Here is a 25935-nt window from a genome sequence, read left to right as displayed (position 1 = left end):
TAAGACAAAGAACGGCATATATTAAACAGGACTAACAGAAATGAAGAGGGAGTTCAGCTGACTTTGGAGCTAACGACATTATATCATTAGAAAACAAACACACACTGTAAGTACGGGACTGGAGGCTAGAAGGTCAAGTCCCAGAGCCAGGACTGAAAGATTTCCTCTCACTATTTATTCCTACAAGGATTTATCACTTCTCTGAATTATGAAATCAGTAGTTAATTTATGATCACATTCTGGTATATGTTACTGCTGCAGCCCACGACCAGGACTCTCAGGGCTTACTCATAAACTCGACTTCATTTTATTTTCCCCATGTGCCTTTACACTTTGTCAGTGAGGATAACTTCCCTTTCCTGGGGAAGAAAATGTAGAGGGGGTCTGTTTCCCTAATTCCATAGCCTGATTGTGTCTGATAATTTCAATTTTCCTGTCCAGATCCACTCTCTGTGTTTCCGTGCTCTGAGTCCTGGGAGGCCCACCCATGTCAATGGTTCAGTGAGATCCAGTGTGTCTCCTGCTTGGACTTGATCAACAGGAAGCACTAAAAAGAGATGGTGGATGGAGGGTGAGGAGAGACAAGCCAATGTTTTGTTGCCTAAGATTCCTCCTTGCTGGATGGCTGTGGGGTGGTGGTGTCCCTCTCCTGCCAGGCAGCCCTGCGCAAACTGCTACTCTGCAGGTTTTGGAAACCAGTTGTCTCCCTGGCCCCTTCATAGGCAGTAATGACTTCCTTCTGTCGCAAGCCCTGGGGTACCACACCATTCCTTGTTGCTTTCCTCAAATCCTGATCACACCATTGGAAGTATTCTTTTATTTTTTAAACTCTCCTCAATTATCTAGTTTGAGTGCCATCTGTTTCCTGTTGGGACCCTGGCTGATACATATAGCCACTTTAAGTTGAGAAACACACAGTATCATTTTGGTATTTAGAATAATCAAACTATGAAATAGTTAAAATTCTAAGTTGGATTTAGGGTTATGTTTTCCTTATATTTAGAAGAGGTAAGGTTATCTTCTTTCTTTCCTTCTCCGCTTGTTTTGGCTCCTTGACCATGGTTTCTGACTAGGTTGAATGCAAGGTAACAAAAGGGAAAGTTCTTAAGGTGACCTTTTACACTTGGACAGATATTTAGATGTTATTGATTTTCATAAGGGCTCTTCTTTTTTTATTTTGTGGTCCATTGCTGGGGAACTTTCTAGAATCTGAACTGTAGGTTGATCATGGTCTCCAGCTTGTCACTTCCTCTGTCCTTGGCTTCTACCAGTGAACTAAACAGTGGATCCCAAAAGAAAGGCCTGAGTCCTAACCCCCGGTATCCACAAATATGACTTTACTTAGAAATAAGATTTTTTCAGGTATTATTAAAATATGATATTGAGATGAAATCATCCTGGATTTAAGCTGGGTTTCATATCTAATATAAGTGTCCTTATAAAAGATAGACAAGGAGAAGACACTGATGCACAAAAGGGAAGGACAGGCTCAGAACACAGAGGTAGAAATTGGAGTGATTGAGGGGATTAACAAGAATTGCAGACAGCCAGCAGAAGTTAAGGGAGATGCATGAATTAAATTCTCCCTTCAGTGATTCCAGATGAAACTAACCCTGCCAACACTTCGATTTCAGCCTTCTGGCCTCTAGAACTAAATTTCTGTTCTTTTAAGCCACCAACTTTGTATTGGTTGTTATATTGGACCTACGAAACCAAAAGATAATCTGTTTTCCCTTTGAGGCATCCTTGGACAGGTGCTAAGACATTCCTATGCTTGCTCCCTCACTGGGGCCCATTTTTGGTACTTGAGAAACAACCTGTTCTCATTTAGACTCTGGGACTATTGAGGTGCTAATTCAGCTGTATCTTTCCTTTGCTTCTTCTCCTTTCCTTTCCTTTGTTTCTTTCCTCTTCTTCTCATGGTTCTATATTCACTTATCCGAAGTCAGAGCTCCAATTCATCATATCAGTTGAAGGGAAAAATGTATCGTGGCCTCTGCATGGTTCATTTGAATGCTGTAGATTAGTCCTGTGAGAGCGGCCATAGGAAGGTCCCACAGACTGGGAGCCTTCAGCAAAAGAAATTTATTTTCTCACTGTTCTGGGGGCTGGAAATCCAAGATCAAGGTGTTGACAGGTTTGCTTTTCCCTGAGGCTTCTCTCTTTGACTTGGAGATGCTCATCTTCCCATTGTCCTCACATAACCTTTTTCTCCGTGTCATGCATCCCTTTTTTTGCTTCTTTTGATAAGTCACCTATCTTACTCAGTTAAGGCCCCATTCTAGCAGCCTTATTTTAACTAATTGCTTCTTTAAAAGTTCTGTCTCTAAATGTAGCAATATTATAAACTATAGGGGGATTAGGATGTCAACATAAGAATTTTGGAGAAACAGTATTTGGTTTTGTGGACTGAGGTGAAACTCAGTGGTGGACTCACTGAGGTGGACTCAGTGGTGGACTCACATCACTTGACAGTTTGCTTCAAGGGAAATACCTACCGAAATTCCTCATAATCTCCACTTTTGCAGATTTGTAACTTTGATGTGTGTAAGAAAGTCAAGTGTTATGGCACCTGTTTTAGAGTAATGCATTTGAGTGTTTTCAACTGGGTCTGTACCCAAAAAATATTGGTATTGTCATTGACATTACATTTTGTCCTCTGATACATACGTGTTTAATTAGTTATATCCACATTTCTAGCTGTGGATGTAACTAATATTTAGTGTTCCTTAGAATCATTCACTGTAGTGTTTTTATTTATCTCAGTACATATAAAAACCTCATTATACATCCCCATTTAGGTAATGTTAAGTAGAAGATATCAAAGGGAAAAAGAAGAAAATAAAGAATGAATTAATTCATTAATCCATTTGTTCTGTATTTCTTTGAATCTGCTAGACTACTCGTTACTTAAATAATCCCTAAGCTCAATAAATACATATTTCTATTTGATCAGTTCTATTGTTAGTTTTTTTTAAAAGAAAGAACATTCTTAATAGACTTAAAAAAATATCTACAGAGAAAGCGTGTGAGAGTGTGTGTGTGTGTGTGTGTGTGTGTGTGTGTGTGTGTGTGTGTGTTTGTGTGTATCTTGGGTACATAGAAAAGGAAGAGAAAATCTTAAGTAAACAGTTCATCAAGTCATTGCTTCAAAATATTCAAATGTTATATTTTACGAAGTAACTATGTAGAATTTTCTTATTTCTCAGATGGTCACCTGTTCCTCTAAGAAATAAACATAGTGACAAAACTGAATTGCACCTCCTCCATTTGTTAAGTTCCACAGTAAGAAAAAGCATCAATGACTGAGCTTGAGTCTTTCAGCCTATGAATTCATTTTATCTTTCAAGTGCTGTAGATGCTGGCCCTGGGAAGGTTGGGAGCTTTATTTCCTGGCAGAGACTCCTTGAGGACTATCATTTCTCCAGGGACATTCTTGGGTGTAATGATTCTTAAAGTGCTAAGTTGATTGTAGGGTTGCAGTGTGTCTATCTTCCCCAATAGATATTTCTAAAAATTTGCACAGTAAACGCTCCAATTTCAGAAAAGCCCACTTTAAAGCATTTAGCTATATTAAAGATGTACCTTTTGAAGCCTTTGCTTTTCCTTAAGACAATGCTAGCTACACATTTCCCTTAAAAATCATTCTGTTTTTATTTTCTGTTTGATGTAAGATTGAATTAAAAGGAGCTGCAGTGACAGGTCAGAGAAGGTAGTGTGGAGGCTTATTGTTAGTTATTTTTATTTTTGTTTTTGCTGTCCTTCCTTCCATTTTTTTATTATTTTTGTTTATTTATTACAGAAATTAGCCTGCATGAACTTTATTATTTGTAAATACCTCAAGAATGTTTGAAAATAATTTGTTGTTGTATGTCAGTTCCAGTGTCTTTCCATTTCATATGTGTGTAAATGTTCACACGCTTGTCTGTATATACGTACATATAAACAGAGATGGAGGCATTTGTGTGTGTATTAGAGAGGGTAAATTTATAAGCTATGCCAATCAAATTCTCTTTTTCTTTGTCAATTTCTGAGAAAGCATCACTCTGTGCTAGAATTTTCAATATATCACCATATATTTCAAAACTATTGTTAGATGCATAAAAGTTAATTATTTCTATATAGTTTTAAGTAGACTGCAACTTTTATTCATATGAAAATATGAATATCTGTCCAATTTAATGGTCTTCATAAAAACAATGGTCTTTATTGTAAATATTAGTATTACCTCTACTTTATTAGTACTTTTGTTATAAAAAAATTTCCTCTTAACCTTTACCTTTGTTCAAATTGAAATATTTAATATATTTATAATCTTTTTTACTACCATCATGTCAACTTTTTTTCTGGCATATTACAATTTTATATTTCAAATGCCATTGTTTCCTTGCTGTCTCCCCTCACCCCCTTATATTTTTCCCCATCTAGTGTGGTGGTTCCCAGTGGAGGTGGAGTTGGCACTCGACCCGGCTGTTTTCTTGTTTGTGTTGGTTGCTCTTCACTTGGCCAGTCTCTCTATTGGCTCTGCCACCAAATATTAGCAGTGTCCCACGCACTGGGACAATCAAAGACACACTTACACATTTTCCCATGCCTCCTGGGGGTGGCATATCATCCCGAAGTGCAAATTAATGATCATCCATTTGAGGTCTAGGTCTATAATTTCTCCTTTCTTGTGGCTATCTTTACTTTTCCAGTTTGATGTTTAGATTTATCTTCATACATATGTGCCTAGTGTAAAATCTGCAAGAGTACTAAGTGAGTTACACCTTTCAACAATAAAAATGTCTTTTATGTCATTCCTCTTTAGTTTTTAATATTCCTCCAAGCCAACAATTTTGAGTCTTCACTATTTTTCTCTAGTATTTACTTCTGTGTTTCTAAATGGCACGCATTTACAGCTATTGTTTGATTTTCTAGTTGAAAATACATTAACTTCTTATTAAGGAAGATGACATTTTGTTTGCTTGCCTACTTATTGTACGATACTCACAAAGCATACTTTCTCTTTTCTGATTCTCTAATTTGGTTATTGAACAATATTTTTGAAAAGAATTTGTTGCTCAGTTTTTATATTATTTCAAAATGTAAGCAATGTATACAACCCAGCCACACATGTCTCATGATTAGATTTCTTTTTTTAATAGGTTTTGTTTTGCCTGAGAGTTGATAATTCTCTTTGCTGTTGTTGTTGGCTTCCTTTTTGTGATGCTTTTACTAACTCATTCCCACACTGTCTGCCAGAAATGCAAATTGCTTCTGAATATGTTCAAACACATCAGACATTTTATCATTTCTTCCCTCCCCCTTTGGAGACATTCCTTTTGGAACCTTAGTCTCCTGTGACATGATGGAGAAATGTGTTTCTCGTTGCATGGTGGCTTCCCCTGTGACTTTGAGGGCTCTGGTTCCTTTGGGATCAACTTGGGTCACAGACAGCTGCTTCTAGATCAAGGCATCCTCCGTAGCCACCACCTCACAGTTTTGCACAGAAGAGTTATACCCAATATACTTAACGAATATAGGCTGTAAAATAAACATTTTCTTCTGAAAGCACATCAGATTACATAACTTATACTGACAATTGAATGCTTTAACCACATTTTATGCTTAAAATAAAGAATTTGCAATAACGTAGGAGCATGAAGATAATGTCTGAGTATCCTTGAAACAATAGAACAGTAAACATCAGTACTTCTGATGTTTTACGAGAAGCATGGCACACAAAAGCACTTTACTGAGCACGTACTGTTTCCATACATCATTCTTGCTACCAGACAGATAGATAAGTAAGTAAAAGACAACCTGTCTTTATAGAGCGCTAAGCAGGCCAAAGATTTTTTTTTTTGCTATTGTTTGAAAGAGGATCTTACTATGTAGCCTAGGCTGACCATGATCCTGTGATCCTCCTGCCTGAGCCTCCTGAGGGCTGGGATTATAGGCATGTACCACTATGCCCAACTAAAGATGTTTTTAAAAGTGACTCTAGTACTGTTATTTATACAGTAGGTGTCCAGAGGAGGGTGCAACTATGGTGGGGAATGAGAAGTGCTTCTAAAAGGAGGTCATATCATAGCTGGAATTATAGTCATGTGCCACCATGCCCGGCTTGTTTGTTGAGACAGGGTGTTGCTAACTTTTTGTCCAGCCTAGCCTAGAACCATGACCCTCCTATCTCTGCCTCCCATGTGGCTGGGATTATAGATATCAGCCACTGTACCACTGGCTTGTTCAAGTTCTGAAAAAAAGATATACAGACAGACACATGTGTACCCACACTTCACCCCTTTTATGTTTTTTTACTCAGCATTTCCTTTGTGCATAGAACTAAGGCCTATGTAGATTTGTGACCTCTAAAAGGATGCTGTCATAACAATAGTGATAGTGATATAATGCCATTTGTAGTATCTTGTAAGTCAAGAAGCTAAGTTCCCACAAACCTAATCATACTAGCTAAGACACTGATTATTACTCACAGGTAAGTATGAAAATATTGTGATATAGAGTGTTTCTTACATGTGTACTCGGTATCAAGAGCAGGTGGTAGAAAGAAGAAAAGAACTGGTCATGTTTTGTGCAAATGTAGTTAGTGCATTGACCCTAGAAGGAAGAAAAGGACGAGCACTTGTAGAGTAGGTGCTGTCTGCTGTGTGCATGGTTACTTGCCTCGTTTGATTTTTACTAGAACTCTAGACATTATGTCCCACTTTCCATACAGACAGGTCCTGTGAGTCATAAGGGGTAGAGAGAGGACATAAACCCATCTACACCTGGCTCAAGAGCCTCTAAGCTTTACATAATGCTTTGCAGTCTTGAAAGTCATCCATATGTGATAAAATATCAAGACTACGTTTTTGTGGGCCTCTGTTCTATGTCCTCATTGGATGGAAAATTCTGGGACAATTTTATTTTGTTCTAAATTCCAAACAAATAAAACAGGGGATCTTATCATTCTGTCCTCAAATATTGCTACCTGGTGTTTGGGCCCCTAGTAGCTTCTTTCTCTAATCACCCTCAGCGCTGCACTGAATTATGAGTTTTTTTCCATTATCAAGTGCGCTGCAAGTTACACATCGTTAACACCTGCCTTGCCGAGTTTTCTCTTGGGCAAGTCTACCTGCCTCTCAATGACAGTGTGGACTCTTGTCTCTTACTTACTGACTTTCTCATTGCTTTTTATTTTTACATGACTTTAATATAACTCTTATTTTAATGTAGTCTTAGTATTGATTTGTCTATCAACTGGACCGTGAGAGCCTCAAAACAAAGTGAATATGTAATAATTATTTGTGAAAGGTATACGTGTTGAATGAAATACTAATTTACAAAGCAAGATTTTATGTTTTCAAGACTCACTTGTAAGTAATAGGCCCCAAAGAGTTTAATCTTTTGGCAGTGATATTCACAGGACTGGGGCATCTTGTTTTGATATTCACTGTTACTAGCTATGATCTTTGGAATGTTATGGTTTTCTTTTATACTAATTTGGAATAATCATATATTTAAGGGTGATTATGAAGTAAAATGGCAGAGTTGAAATAAGCTGTTGGTATAGGATTGACAGAGAACTTAATAAATGGCCATTAGTATGAACAAGTAAATGCATTATAAAATTAGATTTGTCAGGTTCACAATGGATAAAATAATATTTATACCATATGTGTATAGTATAAAAATCTTTATCTATCTACTTTACACTCCAATGTGGTCTCCCTCTGTATCTACCCAAGTAAATTTTACGTTTACCAACTACTTGCTTTTCTTTATTGTTTTGCCACGTGAGAATGTACTGTTAAATAATTTATTATGTAAATTTACATGTTTTAACATTAAACATGGAAATATGTCATGTGTATATTGTACAGATTGCTTTTTCTTTTTAACATGGTATTTGAGAACTTTATGCCAGTTGACCTATACAGACTCAGCTCATTCATTCTTCTCTACAGTTTTCACTGTGCGTGAATTCATAGTTTATTTATAGTTTGGACAAAGGAAATTTGGGTTGCTTCCTGTGATGTTCCTATCCTTCTTCTTCTTTTTATTTATTTATTTTTTGAGGTTGCATTGATGCCTCTGTGTGTTTCTGGTCCCCATTTGTAGTGTATACAGTGGTATGTGGCTAACTGGGCAGTTCTACACTCTGTGTTCCTCTCATTTTACTCAGTATTTCCATTTTTCTCTCCCATCAGCTCTGTACCTTGCTGCTGAGCAGCAATCTCTCCAGTGTTTAGTATTGCCCAATTTTTAAATTTGTGCCAACTATGTGGGCGTAGAATGGTATCTTATTTTGGTTTTCATTTGTATTACTCAGATTTTTAATGATCTCTTGTATTTAAAAAATGTTTACTAAACACCTGTTTTCCCTTCTGGGAAGGAACTGTTCAAATTTTTGCACTTTTACTTTTAATTGAAATATCCAAATATGATTACAAATTTGTCAATTGCTCACAGTTCTATCAGTTTTTACTTCAAGTATTTTTGAAGTTTTGTTATAAGGTACATAAATATTTATCACTGTTATTTTCTCTTGATAAATTGGTGCTTTAATATTATGAAATGGCTTTCCTTGTACCTGGTGATACTCTTGCCTTGAAATCTGCATTGATATTACTATAGCTATTCCAGTTTTCTGACTGGGGATAGCATGGTATGTATATCTTCCATCTTGTCACTTTTACTCTTCTCGTGTCTTTTGATTTAAACTGAATTTCTTTGGGTAATATATGATGGAGAATCACATTTTTATTCAATCTGATAACTCCTGACTTTGAATTGCCATTTACATTTCTTACTATCAACATGGTTAGGTTTAAACCTAACATCTTACTATTCGCTTTTAACTTGTCCCATCTTTCTTATATTATTTTCCTTCTTTTCTGACTTTTCACTTTATATATATATAATATATTATTGCAGTGCTGGGGCTTGAACTCAGGGCCTACACCTTGAGCCACTCTACCAACCTTTTTTTGTGAAGGGTTTTTTGAGATAGGGTCTCATGAACTATTTCCCCGGGCTGGCTTCAAACTATGATCCTCCTGATCTCTGCCTCCCGAGTAGCTAGGATTACAGGTGTGAGCCACCAGCACCCTGCTTCTATTACATATTTTTGCTGTCTTATTATCTATAATTCTTTGTTCTTCTTTTTTTAAAAGTAGTGTTTCTTTTAGGGACTTATAGTATAGATTTTTTAGCCTCTTACTATCAAACTACATAATTCCACTTCATATATAATCATAGACTCTTAACAATAGTATATTTCTGTTTCCCCTTTCCTGGTCTTTATGCTTGTGTTGACATACAATTTATATCTACATATGTTAAAACTTCTCTATTAAATCCTCAGGATAAAAGTCTGTTTAACTGAGCACTCATGCCTCCAGATTTCCTTTCTCACTTTGTTTTATGGGTTACCTAACTTCCTGCCAGATTAATAATGCATTTAAAACTATATTTTCTTATTTCATCTAGGAATTATAGCTGTTTTGCACATGGCTCCGTATATCCAGTTCACTTGCAAGTAGTCTTGTTCATCGTAAAGGTGTCTTAGAGTGTGGGCATAACTACAATTGTAAAAAATTCCCCCCAAATAATAAGCTATTAATAGTACTCATTCAGCAAAATTTATGCTAAACTACTAGTGAATACTGGCTACTCTATGATCTTATCAAAATTTCAATTATAATTATTAACTTTCAAGTCAACGCTTGGATTCTATGCTGCTCAGTGTGGTTTGTGTAGCTAATATCTGTGGGGAATAAGTACATCTTCCTGCTAAGTGTCATCTACCTCTTGAAATTGTCAAAACTTTTTTTAGTCATGTTATGTGGACTGCTTTCCAGAATATGTAAGTTGTATTTTGCTCTTCTTAGGCTTCATGCATTGAGAAGCATGGGATTTGGTTGTTGCTTTCTTCATCACTCTGCATCATTATCGCTAAGAGCAGTAGAAGGGTTGAACTTCCAAGATCTGGATACAAATCCTGGCTCTGTTGCTAACTGTGGTCTCAAGCAAGTGACTTCTCAGTGATGTGATGAAGCAGTTCGTGCTGGTTCATGAGAACCTATTAAGTTTTTGGCAGTTTTGTAAGCTGCTTCATAAATGCAGCCATTATCAAAATTAAATTATACAAGCTCATAAATGTGTAATTTATATTAAAAATAAGTGATAAATACTCAAAAAAATCATGATTTTTAAATTATTTTACTTAAGTCTATGACCTTGTGGTTATTTAGATGTCTTGTGTTTGGAGGTGTATACAGTGTATAAAGTACGGTACAAAGCAGAATGCCTCTGCTCGTCTTTTCCTGGTTTTGCTTTCTGTGATCTTAACATTGATTGCTTAAAACTGACCAGAGTGGGAATATTTACACCACAGACTCGGCAAGTGCTACAAGTCAGAATTTGTTTTACCATTTTGTTTGTCGTCCTGACCTAAGAAAGTAACAGAGAAGATGTTATTAGTGCAGATGAAGCTCGAAAGTATTTCCTATCTGTGGCTTTTTATATTATGAGTGGCAGCAAAATTGAGGAAATATTCTTGTGGTGTTTGAAAACTGTCATCTGATTTAATAAAGGAGTAGCTCATGTCACTGGTGAACAAGTGAAATTCTGGAATATTTTTGTTATTTTCCTCTAATTTTTGTCTTTTTAAGGAAAAATGTAAATCAACAGTCACGTGAGAACTATACCCATTTGTCAGATGCAATCATAGGTTGGCTACCAACAGGAATCTGGCAAAAATTACAAGCATCTTTTGAAAATCAGTTGGCTGTATGAAATTTAAATTAAGAACCATTGGGTACTTTATCATCAGTTATAAATTATGTCTTAGGTATACCATCAGTAAAATTGTCACACCCATATGTGTCTATGCATGTTTCTACATATAGTCAGTAGTGAAATATTTAAAAGTACACTACTTAAACTCTCTGAGATTCAGCTTCTTTATTTATTAAATCAATTATTAAAAACTATAAGCACCACTCTGGAAAAAATTATTTTCATGTTTGCATTTATTTAATTCTGAAATTGAATACTTGATTTTTTTTACTCCCATCCTTAAGCCCCATGTATACACACAACTAGAGAACCACAGACTTGTATAAGATTATTCACCTCTATAATTACAAGGCTCTAAAACACAATTCTTTTTAATAGTCATGACTTTTTTGTTACCGATATTTAGTATCCTACCTTGATATTGATAGTCATTTTAATTTGGCCAAGGGCTCCTTCTTTTAGCAGCCTCTCCTATCTCCTTTAACTTGTCACCATGCTATCCTTTTGTTGGTCTGGAGAGGATAACCAATCCTGTTAGAACTCAGTGAGGACCTGAAAGATCTTCTTGACTACTTTACTCTACCTGAAAACACTTTTCTTAGATAGCAATTATGATGAAGTATTTTAGACGTATAAATAGGGATCGCGGATGATGTCTTTCTACCAAGCTTAAGGAACAAAGAACAGGAAATGCAATCGAAATCTCTTATGATCTTCCTTGGTTTCATTCTCCCCTTCATTCCCAAAGTTCACCACTAGTCTGAATTTATCATTTTCAGACATGTTGCTATATTTTGACTTCATATGCATATGTTCAGAAAATACATGGATTATTTTAAATATTCTCCCTCTGTCTCTTTTTAAATTTTTTTTGGCAGTTCTGGGATTTGAAGTCAGGGCTTCTTGCTTTCTAGAGCAGGTGTTTTACCACTTGAGTCATGATCTCAGCCCTTTTTAAAATTTGCTGTAGTTATTTTTCTGATAGATCTGAGGGTCTTGTTCTTTGTCTGAGACCCTCCTATCTACACCTCCTAAGTAGCTGAGATTCAGGCAGGAACCACTATGCCCAGCCTACGTATTTTTAAATATACATATTTTAAAATATGATAAAAATACTATGTAAGGTTTTTTTCTTAATTAATAGACTTTATATTTTAGGTTTTAGGTTTATAGAAACATGAACAGAAAGAAACTTCCTCTGTCTCTGACTCATGATAAGATAAACACCCTTCTTGGTTTCTGTAAAGACCATTCCATTGGCTGTTTTAAAATGGCCTATCAGGTAAGTTCCCCAGGACATGAGGCACAGCACAGGTCACCCTGGTGTCTCCTGTACTAGGCAGAACACTTGATGAAAACCTTTGTTGAATTAACAGAGGGTGCTTGAATACATTTCAGATACCAATATCATCATCAACAATGGAAGTTAGTGCCTTTCCACAAATAATAGATAGGGCTGTTACAAGCTTTACTGTCAGATAAAAAGGAAACCCAGAGCTAAGGTCCCAAGACTTCCTGATCTGCAAAGATAAGGCTTGACAGTCATGATCAGGAGGAAGGTTTGCAAGCAGGTAATGTTTCCAATTCACACATTCATAATCTGGGGCCTGCCTCTGTTTACCAGCTGAGAGATCTTCAGATAATGAACCATGAAAGCCTGCTATGCTGCAGCACAGCGCAGTAATTTTTCATTTGCCACTGGTCAGCTTCAGGGATCAAGGACAACTAAGCACATAACCTGCTCATGCATGTTATTTTAAAGGCACATTTTAAAGTTATAAATATGGTACATTCAGTTAATGAGGTATGTTCTTTTGGTGATAAATATTTACTTTCCACATATGCCACTTGATGTCAAGAATGTAACCATTTCATTTTCTTCCTTTTCTCAGGAGGTTGGGATGCAGATGGAAGAGGCCCTTGTGTCTGGGACACATTCACCCATCAGGGAGGAGACAGAGTTTTCAAGAACCAGACTGGTGATGTAGCTTGTGGCAGCTACACTCTGTGGGAGGAAGATTTGAAATGTATCAAACAGCTTGGATTGACTCATTACCGCTTCTCTCTTTCCTGGTCACGTCTGTTACCTGATGGGACGACAGGTTTCATCAACCAGAAAGGCAAGTGTTTCTTAAAAATAGAAGGTTGCAACTTTAATTCAAGGTTATTGCTGCAGTCTGGCATAATTAATCCAGTGTGCTATTCTGCAGGCAGGCTTTGAAATTTCAAGTTTTCAGAGTGATTATAGGATAACATTTTGAAATGGAGGAAAAGGGTTTACTTTAGCTTTCTCAATAATATTTTGGTTTTCCTTGAGTGTTGAGATCTTCCTTGGGGGACAAGGGAGTATGTGGATGGGAGGAAAGTTGGAATAGGGTTTTATTTATGTAAGATGTTACCTGAGTATGAACCTGAAGATAAATGTCCAAAAGTTGTGTAACTGCATTCTCAGCTATGTCATTATGAGAAGAGTTGTGAAAAGCCCTGAAGAACTTGAGATGGTCTTGAGCATTTCAACTGAGCTGAATTAGTGGAGTTAATTAACTAGCAGAGGATTAACACCAACACCCTGGAGTCCACTTACTAGAGATGAAGCACCAGCTACCTCACTAACTATGTGCATAAGTATCTCTTGGGTATCTCTCAGTGCCTCAATTTTTCAATGAGTAGAATGTACTACTATAAAGGTTCACAATGCAGAGAGTTGTTGGAAAATTAAATGAAATAGTTTTGTGTAGTGCTTAACATGGTACACAACATATCATCAACATTCAATATGTGTTAGCTATTATTCTTATTATGCCTTGTAGTTAAAAGAACTATTTACTGCTCTATCGAATACCTGTTATTTATTAGGTATTTTTATACACATTCTTTCTAATCCTCATAATCAATAAAAAAGGTATAATCATCATCTTTTATACAGGGGCATATCCAAGTCCACATATTTGGTATATGGCAGTTCTGGAATTTAAATCTAAGGTCTGGCTGTCCCCTTCTATATAGCAGGGTTGGAAAACTATGACCTGAGGGCCAAATATAACCTGCCACCTGTTTTCTAAATAAAGTTTTATTAGAGCACAGCCATGATCATTCATTACACATCACCTATGGTTGCTTTCCTACTATAATGGCAGAATGAGTAGTTGAGGCAGAGACCATATGGCCTGAAACACCTAAAATATTTACTCTCTGGTCCTTTGCAGGAAAAGTTTGCCAACCACTGCAGTACAACATATGGCTTCTTAGGAAAGATCCTATGTTATTACTTTGTCCTGGAAAAGAATTTATATTAGTCAGAGGGCCAGGACATGGAGAGGCAAGTGAGGTATCTGGAGTGTAAATTTTAAGAAGAGTCTCCTAAAAGCAGGATGAGCATTTGTATGATGTGAAGCTAAAATTGAGGGTCCTTGCTGGCCTCACCCGTTCCCACACCCCAAAGCTTTCACTGATGGCAAGTCCCTACACAGGACTGCTCATGGTGACAGCTACCCGGTGGGCTTGTGCACTTACAATGCTCATTTCCTGTAATGGGAGAGTCTTCTCACTGTGAGGAGAAACCACAACTTATGGGCTTACATGAAGCATTGGTCTTTGGTGTAGGTAGCCTTCTTTAAACAGGGGCAATGCAACATAAGCAGGTCTCTTGCTTGATTCTAAAATTGTTAACCTCACAGCTGTTAGTTGAATGCTTTGTGGACATCACTAGGTAGTTTTATTTTTTGGTGGTACTAGAGTTTGAACTCAGGGCCTCTTGCTTGCTAGGCAGGTCCTCTACCACTTGAGCCCCTCTGCTAGCAAGTAGTTCTATTTTCGACTTTGAACAGGAGGTAATTTGTTGTTCAGTTTAAAAATGAACTCATAATTTTTTATCTTTCTTATCCAACATCTGTCCCTTCTCTTTGATACTACCAAATGCCAAGTCTAAAAACTAAAAATTGTCTTTGAATCCTCTCATTTCTTTGCTTCCTACATCTTATTGGTTGCCAAATATGGTCCATTCTCCTTAAGCCTTTGTATCTTCTTCCCTCTGCACCATCCTCTCTGTCCCTGCACAGGCTTAGATGTTTCTCATTCTCTCTTAGGGCTTTTTCTGAGAGAAGTCTACTTTCCCTCTTTTTGCCCTTCAATCCTTTCTATAAAATAGCACCACAGCAATTTTCCTAAAGCTTGCCCCAAGTTATATTAACTTGGGATATCTCCTGCTGAAAACAAAGTGACATAAAATATTTAGTCATCTGAACTGGCAGTATACAGCCTGCATTCCTTCCTATATCATTCCAGATTCTATTGGACTTAGTCTTAACTCACCTCTGAAACTTTGCAGGCTGCAATTTCCCCTGAGTATGACCCATGTGATTCCTCTATGGCATCTCTCAAGCACATAACCCACTACTTATTAAATATACTATGCACTTTTCATCTTTTGTAGGAATATGCTGACACTCTCATGCTTGGCATGGCCTTTCCTTAACCCCCAACTGCACCTGTTGATGGTCTAGCCTCCTGGTCAGCTCTAGCATAATGCTTCATCTTCCTTAAAGACTTCCTCTATTTATTTCAAGCCAGGAGAAAACATACACACAAACACACACACACACACACACACACACACACACACACGTATGTATGTATGTAATTCTCAAAGTACTTTATAAAGTTCTTAGAGTATTTCTCATACCTTTCATTGATTTTAAATTCTCTGTAAGGTTATTTGAGTTTCTTGAATTTATTCCATTCAATCAAAGTGTACTGAGTGTCCCCTATGCATAAAGGACTGTAGTAAATAGTCACAACTTAGATATAAGAGAATTCCTTGAGCCACTCTCTTGAGTTACTCACTATAATGGAAGATCATTCTGCCTTACTCACCCCTGTATTCTAGTCCAGTGCCTTCCAGAGGGAGGGATTTCATAAATGGCTTCTTAATTTAATTAGGTCAATAACAATCATAAAAAAACATTCTAAGGATTGTAACAATTGGTTTTTGTGGAGCATATAGTATGTGCAGCTCACTGTGTCAAACATTACACTTTCTTTTGCAAATTTAATGTCTCATTAGTCAGACACCAGTGGCTCATGCCTGTAATCATACCTACTCAGGAAGCAGAGATCAGGAGGATGGCTATTCGAAGCCAGCCAGGGCAAATGGTTTGTAAAACCTTATCTCAAAAAACCCATCACAAAAAAGGGGCTGGTGGAGTGGTTCAAGGTGCAGGCTCTGTGTTCAAGCCCCAGTACCACACACAAACACAAAATTAAATGCCAATTAACAACCCTATGAATCAGGGACCTCCCTAAACAGAGGGACTCATGGTAAAATGGGCATAAGATTGAATATAAATTTCCATGATAACAAATTTATTTAGGGCTGAGTTCAATTTAGATCAGTGTGATGTAAAAAACCTAATATTTAGTTTAGAGCTCATTGCTATCCTCATTAAACCACTTGGACTTTCTGTGGTATAATTTCCCTGTTGGTAAAATGAAGTGAAGGCTCCATGCTACTACAATTTTTGCCATTAACCTAGGAGTTTGGAGTTTTCACTGAGCTTTTTTGGTGGTAAACAGCAAAGTAATAATCATCATCATTGTTGTTGTCATCATCGTCATTCTCACTAACTTGTAATATAGATTCCTTATCTGAAATTCTAACATTCACAAGGCTCTGACTAAGGAATTTTTCTACAACTGAATTGGAAGTATAAGCTGACCTGAACTGGTGTGAAAAATTTACACAATACTTGTTTATTCTATTTGATGAGAATACTTATATATTTTGCTATAGAAAAAAGTAAAGAATACTGATTCAGACCCACTAAAGGTGTTAATGTATGATACATGGTATATATTTCCTTTCTAAAACCCCCAAATTCTGAAACATTTTCCCAAAAGGATTTTAGATAAAGAATGATGGACCTATACTAATAAATCAAGCAATAAAGCCTGTTAGAGACTACCTAAGATGTACAGAAGTTCATAGGGACACAGTGCAAGTCAGCAATGCAGCTCAGGGAAGCAGAAAAACTGGAGCAGAGAGGTGGAGACACTGGGGTGGTCTGAACAACATGGGAAAATCACTCATGCCAAGCTCATGTGATGATCACCTGCCCACAGCACTGAGCTTTTTGTGTTTGGCCCCAGGTTTTGTAAAGTCATATTTCAGACTTTTCCCTGAACAAGAGGGCACCAGAGGTGCTCCAGAAGGCAGAATTTCAATAAGTTGTTCATTCTTGTGCAGTGATCTGTTGAAGTGACTGGAACTGTTTTAACTTAAGCCATCATTTTTTTTTTTACCTTTTTAAACATTTTCCCAATGAGTACACAGAGTAGAAAATCCCTGTTACTATCCTTTCCAAGGAACCTTTTTTTGTGTGTTTGACTACCCATTTTGAAGCTTGATTGTGGGACATTTAGAGCCTTGTAAAATTCTGTGTCCCTAAATTAGAAGAATATTTTACAAGTGGAATTGTTACATAGCTGTTCTCTTTCAAATATTACATTTTCAAGGTTTAACAAGAAGAGATTGAGGTGGCAACTGAAATCACGTATTCCTGTGTTTCACAACTGTCTCAGGGCATTTTAGTACCTGCCACAAATGTAACTAACAGATGATTAGTAGGGGACTCAAGTGTTAGAAAGGAGAAAATTAGAATATTAGAGCAGAATGTCTCGTTCATTTTAAGTCTTAAACTGTAAGAGCACCTAGAATGAATGGTTTAAATAAATTCACTAAACAAACATCCATTTTGTATGTATTCTATGTTAAATGTCCCACCCTCAACATGTCCTTGTCTTGAATCTTAGAGATTATAAAGATATTAACATACCTGGTAAAAGGAAATTTAGAGATGAGATTAAATTAAGGATTGGAAAATAAGGAGATTTACCCAGATTACCTGTGTGGTCCCGGTGCAATCACATGGGTCCTTGTAAGAGGGAAGATGTGGGATCAGAGAAAGAAGATGTATGTGCTGTAACAGAAGTCAGAGAGGACATATGAGGATGAAGGCAGAGGAGGGAGCCGTGAAGGAAGGCCTGTAGGAGACCTCTACTTCCTGGAAGAGGCAAGGAAGTAGATTGGATTTGACAGCTACTGGGAGGAAGGTAGCCCCCCCACCACCTTTATTTTAAAACCCATTGAGAATTATCTGGACTTTTGACTTCCAGAGCTATATTATAATGCAGTTTGTGTTGGCTTCTGGTCTAAGTTTGTGGTAATTTGTTATAGCAGCAATAGATAACTAATACAGGCAGTGTGGACAATTACAGAGCTTGGTGGTATGAGTTTAGAGATGCATGAACCAAAGTGACATCACATCTTTGACACAGGTTAGGCACATGATCAAAATGAATTCCATATTTCAGGTCTTCACAGTTTGCTTGAGGTAGGTGTTTTTGTTGGTTTTGTGTTGTAATTGAAATGGAAGCATCATCTTTGGAAGTTCCAGCCAACTCTTCTTTTAAGGGAATTTTCTTTCTTCTCCCTTCCTTCCTCGCTCCCTCCCTGCCTCCTTTCCTTCCTTCCTTCCTTCTTCCCTCCCTTCTTTCCTTCCCTCCCTTCCTCTCTCCCTCCCTCCTTCTCTTCTTTTTTCCTACCTTCCTTCCTTCCTTCTTACCTTCCTCCCTCCCTCCCTACCTCCCTCCCTTCCTTCCTTCCTTCCTTCCCTCCTTTCTTTTATTTCTTCAGTACTGTGAATTGAACCCAGGGTCTCATGCTTGCAACGCAAACACTCTATTACTCAAGCTACCCAGCTCACACGTTTCTTAGGTCTATATAATCTTGCTACACTCCCAGACACAGGTGACAGGACAAAGGAAAGACTATATCCCCTGCTATTAGGCTTGTGTGACCTCACTGAAAAAAAAGTGAACTTGTCCAGTAGTTTAGCTTTTCATGGATGTTTGGGATTAAGACATTGAGAAGCTAAATTGGTGAATGGCATGAGGGCTCTGAAATAGCTTTGGCAGATGTAATGGCCATTTTGAGGCTATGGCAAATTGAAAAATAAAGAAAACTGGTTCTGAAAGAAGGAGGGGAATGAAGTAGATGTATTGAAAGGAGCAGGGATGGGAGAGACCATTTTCCCATTGAGACAAAATTCTTCTCAGCTCTCCAATTCAATTCGCTTGAATTCCAGCTGTAGTTATTTTTTGTCATTGGGTGTATGATATCTCCATGTCACTTCAAATAATACCCACTGTACCCCACACTTTCTGCCCAACTGCCCCTAATATCACTCTGGTATTTGAATTAGTCTGACTGATTTTTTCTATATTTAAAGACTTTTAATTCAAATGTACTTCACATTTTCAAAGACCAAATAAGAAGAAAAGGGCTTAATTAAGACTGAGAATATAGTATTGACTATGAAAGTAGTTTATAGAAGCTTTAATTCTTAATGTAATCAATCCTTTCCTAAATATCCAGAAGCAGAACAGGGTCTAAATGAGCTCTCAAAGTTTCAAGATCCCAAGCCTGGTAACAGTAATTTAAAAATACACAGTTGTTCAGAGAATTAGTTATAACTAAATTGTACCAGTTTGATATATAAAGCTAAATGCCCTTTGACAATTTGTTCTGCTTCAATAGTAACAACAGTTAAGAGGCTGCACTGTTAACATTTCCCTTTCACAGATGAGGAAACTTAGGCCAAGTGATTTGTTCATGATCCTTTGACCGAGTTATCTGAGTGTGGTTCTCTGCTCTTAAAAATTCTGCCTCACCACCTGATGGAAAAGCTTCATTATAGTATCAAATAAACTATACAAACTAGAAGCAAAGTGCTCAGTTCTGGGATATTAAATATTAATTATGCAATACTCTCTTATTTAAAATTTATTTATCTTCAATTCAACTCACGATTATCATGTTGTTTGAATTATATTGTTGACTATCATTAATGATTCCTCCAAAAAGGAAAACAAAAAGGAACTGAGATTGTGAGCAGGTCTGCCTAGGCCAATGTTAAGGTTAGTGAAATGGTCACATTTTTCTAGTTCAGGAACAGTAGTAAACATGGGCAGTGGTATGTTGCAGTGGGAACAGCTCAGCCCTTACAGTGAAACAGATTGGGATTCAATGTTAGCTGTGTCATTTGATAACACAGAGACTCTGAATATGCTTAATAAGAATAAAAATGTTCACCTCTTGGGCTTAGTGATAGCATTAAGCAAAATGCATAATATCTAGTATACATAGTATGAATTCAATAAAGGAAACTATTATTATTTTTGTGTTCAACGTCAATAAATGAATTGGCTAGGAAAAACTTCACACATACTACTAGCAAGGTTATTCCATCAAATAATTTTTACTATCCCATTTACAGGGGACATATGGGCATACAGAGCTCCAGAGATGGCTTAGTGGAATGCTCTTTCATTGAGAGAGAAAATCAAAGCTTTATAAAATTTGGAAAGTATACTAGTTCTTCATTGCTACTGCAAAAAATTATCACAACTTAGCTGCTTTAAAACAACACAATTGTGTTAGCCTTGAGTTCTGTGGGACAGAAGTCTGACATGGGTCTTCCCAAGGCTGAAAACAAGGTGCCTGCAGGGCTCCACTTCTTTCTGAATGGGAGTGTCTGGTTTTTTGATTCATTCAAGTTGTTGACAGGATCCAGTTCACTGTCAACTGAGGATCATTTTCATCTTCTCAGGGTCATCTACATTCCATGGCTTTTACCTTTCTTCATCTTCAAAGCTAGGAATGGTAGGTTGAGTCCCTCAAGCTGCCATCTTCTCTACTTCTACTTGTTGCATCTTTTTGACCCTCTTTTCTGTCATACTGTTCTACTTTTAAGGACTCATGTGGCCATATTGGGTCCATCTGAACAACCTAGGGAAATTTTCTCATCTTGAGATTCTTACCTTAATTGCATCTTCACAGTATCTTTTTTTTTCTTTGTCACATAAATAAACATATTCACTCATTCCGTAGATTAGGGCATAGACGTCTTTGTGAAATGTAGTTATTTTACCTACCAAGTAAGAAACAGCATATAAATGTGTCTTCCAAGCATGGAGTTGTTATGCATGATTCACACTGTGTTCCAGTTTGCAAAATAAATGAGATGTTGTTAAAAATAGACAAACCAACAGCACATGATTGTGCATAATTTGGCTTCTGCTTACCATGCTTACCCCTCTCCATTCTTACTCATCTTCTGATGAACTATACACTCTTCTTATATTGAACTTTCAGTTCCCGGAGGAGCTCTTCTAAGAGAATGAATGAATGTATAAATAATGGCCAGACATTATATGAAAACAAATTCTGAGTCACATGAGAAGCCCAGGCAACCAAACCAGAGCTTCTGTAGCAATCAACCCAGAATAGTCAGGACTTGGTCAAGGACTTCAGCTTCTCTAGTTTTTTGTTCCCCTGCTGTAGTTCTGCTTCTAACTCAGGACCAACTGGAGAGAGTCAGATATACTCCCCAAATTAACCACAGAAGAGACCACACTTCTATCGAGTGGTCTTTATTGCTAATCTCCTTGAGTCTTTTGCATATTTGTTTCCATTTTTATTTTCCTAGATTACTTTTTTCCTTTTTGCCTCATGTGTGCAATTTATCCTCCAAGTAGGAGCTTAGATGTCACTAATAAAATAATGATGATAATCATTACTAGAATGATAGCTAACCTGTATTGAGTCCTTACTATATGCTAAGAACAGCGCTAAGCAGGTTCAATGTATTAACTCATTAAATTCTTACAACAATCCATTGAAGTAGATTTCTATTATCACTCACATTTTAGATGGAAAGATAACTTGGAGAGATTCAGTAACTTGCCCAAGATCACCAAACTAGCAATCAATAGAGTGGGAATAGAATTTAGGTCGCTTGGCTGGCATCATAGTTCAATCTTGAAACCATGAGGGTACAATGCTTTCAGAATATGTTTTCAAATGCCCTGAGTTTAGAGTGAGTGTATTCTATAACATTTTAAAATAGGACTCTGTACTTTATCTTTATTAATAGTACTATGTTGTACTTGTTTATTAATTTATCATAGTTCTTCCTAATAAGGAAAAAGGTAGGGTTTACCTTGCTAAATTTATATGTCCAGCATATAATAGTTTCTCTACCAATGTGTATTTAAGCAATGGAAAAATGAATGAGTGCATGAATCAATGCAAAATTCTCAATTACTATTTTTCCTAAGCTAAAAAAAAAGTTAAACTTTCAATGCAAAACAATTCTACATATGATTTTTATAATCTCTCTCCAGAAACCAACCTCTTAAAAAACAACTTCTCTCTTCTAAGCTTTGGTTCCTTCCACACTTTTAAACATAAAGCCAGGTACAGTTCTAATATCAGCCTCTCTGGAGTCTCTTCTAAGGTAAGAGTCATCATAAGGCTGGACGGACTATTTCTTGACCTTGGATTCTGAGCAAAACATCTTCAGCTTAACATTCTTGTGAACTCTACAGCCATCCTAAAAGTATTTTCTAGTCTTGGAAGGACTAGCTGAAAGTCAAAGGGGTGGTGGTGGTGCTGTGTATTCCTGTGTTTTCTGTCAAAATTTAAGCAAACCCCCAACCAAGTACTCATAAAGCCCCAAGCCTCTAGCTATTTGTGCTTGGAACCCCCATTCTGGGACAGATGTGAGACTAATACATCTGGAAAAACTTCAATGCAGTCATCAGCTCAATTTCTTCATTTACATTCAATACTACTGAGATTCATTAATCCATTCAACAAATCTTTAATATTGTATTTCTGGTACTGTTCTAGGATTTGGGCATCCAGAGGTGAACTAGAGAGTCAAGACCCATGCTCTCATGGGGCTTGTATTCTAGTGAAGTTAATGCACAACATTTGTATCTAGACAATTAAATAAAAATAATTTCAATAAGTACGAAAATACGAACATGAGAAGTGACAGTGACTTTCCCAAATGTATCTGTTTCAGAACAAGTTTCTTCCCCTAATGTCACCCTGTGACACTTGCCTCCCTGATTAGCCAGTTTTCTGGGCAATTCTTCCTGCTCCCTCCCAGTCTCCCATTGATTATACTGAGGAAGTAGTAAACCTTATTTTGAATGTGAGACATCCTGATCCTTTCTCTTTTAAATTTGCTACCAATACACTAGAAATAACTTTTTGTTTCATATTTTCTTCCTTAGGAATTGACTATTACAACAAGATCATTGATGACTTGTTAGCAAATGGAGTCAAACCCATAGTGGCCATCTATCATTTTGATTTGCCTCAAGCTTTAGAAGACCAAGGAGGTTGGTTGTCAGAAGCAATCATTGAAGTCTTTGACAAATATTCTCAGTTTTGCTTCAGTACCTTTGGGGATCGAGTCAAGCAGTGGATCACCATAAATGAGCCTAATACTCTTGCTACGATGGCATATGACTTTGGTATCTTTGCTCCTGGTGTACCCCACATTGGGACTGGAGGTTATCAGGCAGCTCATAATATGATTAAGGCTCATGCCAAGTCCTGGCACAGTTATGATTCCTTATTCCGAAAGGAACAGAAAGGTATGGTATCCTTATCATTGTTTGTTTGTTGGTTGGAACCAGCAGATCCCAACTCAAAGCCTGATCAGGAAGCTGCAAAAAGAGCCATCAATTTCCAGTTGGATTTCTTTGCAAAACCCATATTCATTGATGGAGATTATCCCGAACTTGTCAAGTCCCAGATTGCCTACATGAGTAAGAAGCAAGGCTATCCATCATCACGGCTTCCAGAATTCACAGAAGAAGAGAAGAAAATGATCAAAGGCACTGCCGATTTCTTTGCTGTGCAATATTATACATCTCGCTTAGTCAAGCACCAGGAGAGTAATAAAGGAGAGCTAGGCTTCCTTCAGGATGTTGGGATTGAGTATTTTCCTGATCCATCTTGGAAAGGTGTTGGTTGGATCTATGTGGTACCATGGGGAATACGTAAACTACTGAAATATATTAAGGTAAATGGAATATTTATTTGTGCTCTTGTACACCCAAATATGTGAAGGTGGCATGGCAGGCACATGTATGTGTACATATGTCTGAAAGTGGATGATTTTAGGTAATAGTAAGTCCATTTCTTTGCCTGGAAGTTGCAGATTAAGATTTAAGTGGGTGAGGGTTAACTAGTGGGCTTCAAAAACCAGCAGTCAAATTCACAATTTGTTGTTAAAGTTTGTGTTGCTATAGGAATCTACTGGCTGTATTTTTCACACTGGTGTCATGACTGTGATTTTTAAAGTTACTTTAAGGGAGGAGTTATCTGGACCCCTTTTGGGTCTCCACTATGCTGGATGGCATCCAGGTAGCTGAAATTAAAATTTCAAGTTACCACTTTTCAAGACTCCTCCTGTGAGGGACAGAGAATGTAGCTGCCAGTGGGACCAAGGGGTTAAGGAGCAGCGACAATCAGCAGATGCTGATGGGAAGAAAGATATTTCTGTCTTCTCATTATAATAAGAGTCATTTGACTGTCTTCATGGACATTTGCACAGTTTTGCTTTTCCATTGTTAGTCATAAAAGGTCAGTGTGTGGAAAATTAAGTTAATAGGGTCAGTGCAATTTGATGAAAACTAGTTTTGGGGTTGTAGCTTCAAGAAGACAGAGGGTAATGCACCTGATTTTATGAGCTTTTTTTTTTTTAAACATCTGTTTGGAATAAAACTTCTGTTCTCTTGTTCTAGGATATGTATAATAGTCCTGTAATTTACATCACCGAGAATGGGTTTCCCCAGTGTGATCCCCCATCTCTTGATGATACTCAGCGCTGGGAGTATTTCAGACAGACATTTCAGGAACTGTTCAAAGGTACCATTTGAAATGATGGAAGATCACTTGTGCAAACTTAATATAACTTTCTTATGTGCTTATTTGCATTCAGCAAAGACTAACGGTTTTGAAAGCTGAAATTCATGTAAATTAGTGCAAAGCCTTGTAATTAGGAGAGGGGAGAAAAGTATTTAGGAAGGAAGAAGGTGAGAATGTTGGCCTAACTTCTATCTCTTGAAATTGAATCAAGTAAAAAGTGACTGTCTTCAGCATTTTGTGACTCCTGGGTGAAGGTGACAAGAATAGAAGGCTGGTGGCTGGTGGGAAAAGCATTAGTTATTACAAAAAGATTAGCACTGAGCAACGATGGCATGCTTATTTGCATATTTTAATATTATGACTGCCAAGAAATGAATTAGCAGGATTTTTAAAGGACTCCAGTTCAGCATTTGTGTAGTACACTTTAAATGGCATGAACCTTCCATCAGTGGATGTTCCATTTAAACTGTGACCAAACAGCTCAGTTAGAAACAGGATATTTTTGGTGTTTGTTTGTTTTTGAGACAGGGTCTTGCAATGTAGTTCAAGCTGACCTGGGAACTCACTGTGCAGCCCAGGCTTATGATTCTCCTTCCTCACCCCCCTGAGTGCTGGGCTTACAGGCATGCACCCCCATGCCCAAGGTAGAAACTTGTTTTGTTATAAAGAATATACGAATTGTGTTTCAAGACAATATTATTATTCTGGTAACTCTTTTCCTTCTATGAAATTCTTTTCAATTTGAAAACAAGTAAACAATAAACAAACCTAATTGATAACACAATCAATTAGAATTAGACTAGTCAGCCTCCTCACCTCACTCCATTACTTTTCTTGGAATGTTATTGTTTGGAATATTGGAATATTGTGCTTCCTAAGTTTCGTTCCTTTTCCCTACAATAATAGCAGCAAGATCCAAAGCAAGAGCGAGACCTTTATTGTTTTTTATTTTTTCTTATAAGAGCTATACTTATCTCTTATCATTCTAGTTAAGAGGTTCAGGAGATATTTTTTTCCAAAATGAGTCAGTATTATTCTAGAGAGAGCCAGAGGTAATTCTAGAAAGCCATGCAAATTGTTTTTTTTTTGTAAAACCTAAAATCTATTGAGTAGATCTGGAGCTTATTGACTATAATTTGACCCAAACAAAGAACTCTTACATAACACACAAGACAGATTTTTCTTTGAGTGTAAATTCACCATCTCATAAGAGAGATGCAGTCTCTAGTTCTGAATTTCTCTCTACTTCTTCCTGAAATGGGTCCTGTTCAGAGTTAGCACCTCAATCTTTCCAGGTTTCATCCTAAGGACAGATAGGCTATCACACAGATTTATAGGGGCACATGAATGACTTCCTTAAAATT

The 25935-nt window shown here is 37.2% G+C and overlaps 1 protein-coding gene across 2 annotated transcripts in view; it reads left to right on the top strand.

The window, feature by feature from the left end:
• LOC109678954 (cytosolic beta-glucosidase) overlaps positions 1-25935 on the top strand; it is a 123697-nt gene that overhangs the window by 33588 nt on the left and 64174 nt on the right. For both annotated transcript variants that reach the window (XM_020154320.2, XM_074042528.1), the window contains exons 2-4: positions 12678-12905; positions 22927-23723; positions 24448-24571. In XM_020154320.2, coding sequence (XP_020009909.1) covers positions 12678-12905; positions 22927-23723; positions 24448-24571 — 1149 coding nt within the window. The remainder of the gene's footprint in view (positions 1-12677; positions 12906-22926; positions 23724-24447; positions 24572-25935) is intronic.

The sequence above is a fragment of the Castor canadensis genome, chromosome 9, assembly GCF_047511655.1.
Source record: "Castor canadensis chromosome 9, mCasCan1.hap1v2, whole genome shotgun sequence".
In the NCBI taxonomy this organism is placed as follows: Eukaryota; Metazoa; Chordata; class Mammalia; order Rodentia; family Castoridae; genus Castor; species Castor canadensis.
The sequence above is the reverse complement of the archived record's forward strand: the minus strand, read 5'-3'. Positions and strand labels throughout refer to the sequence as shown.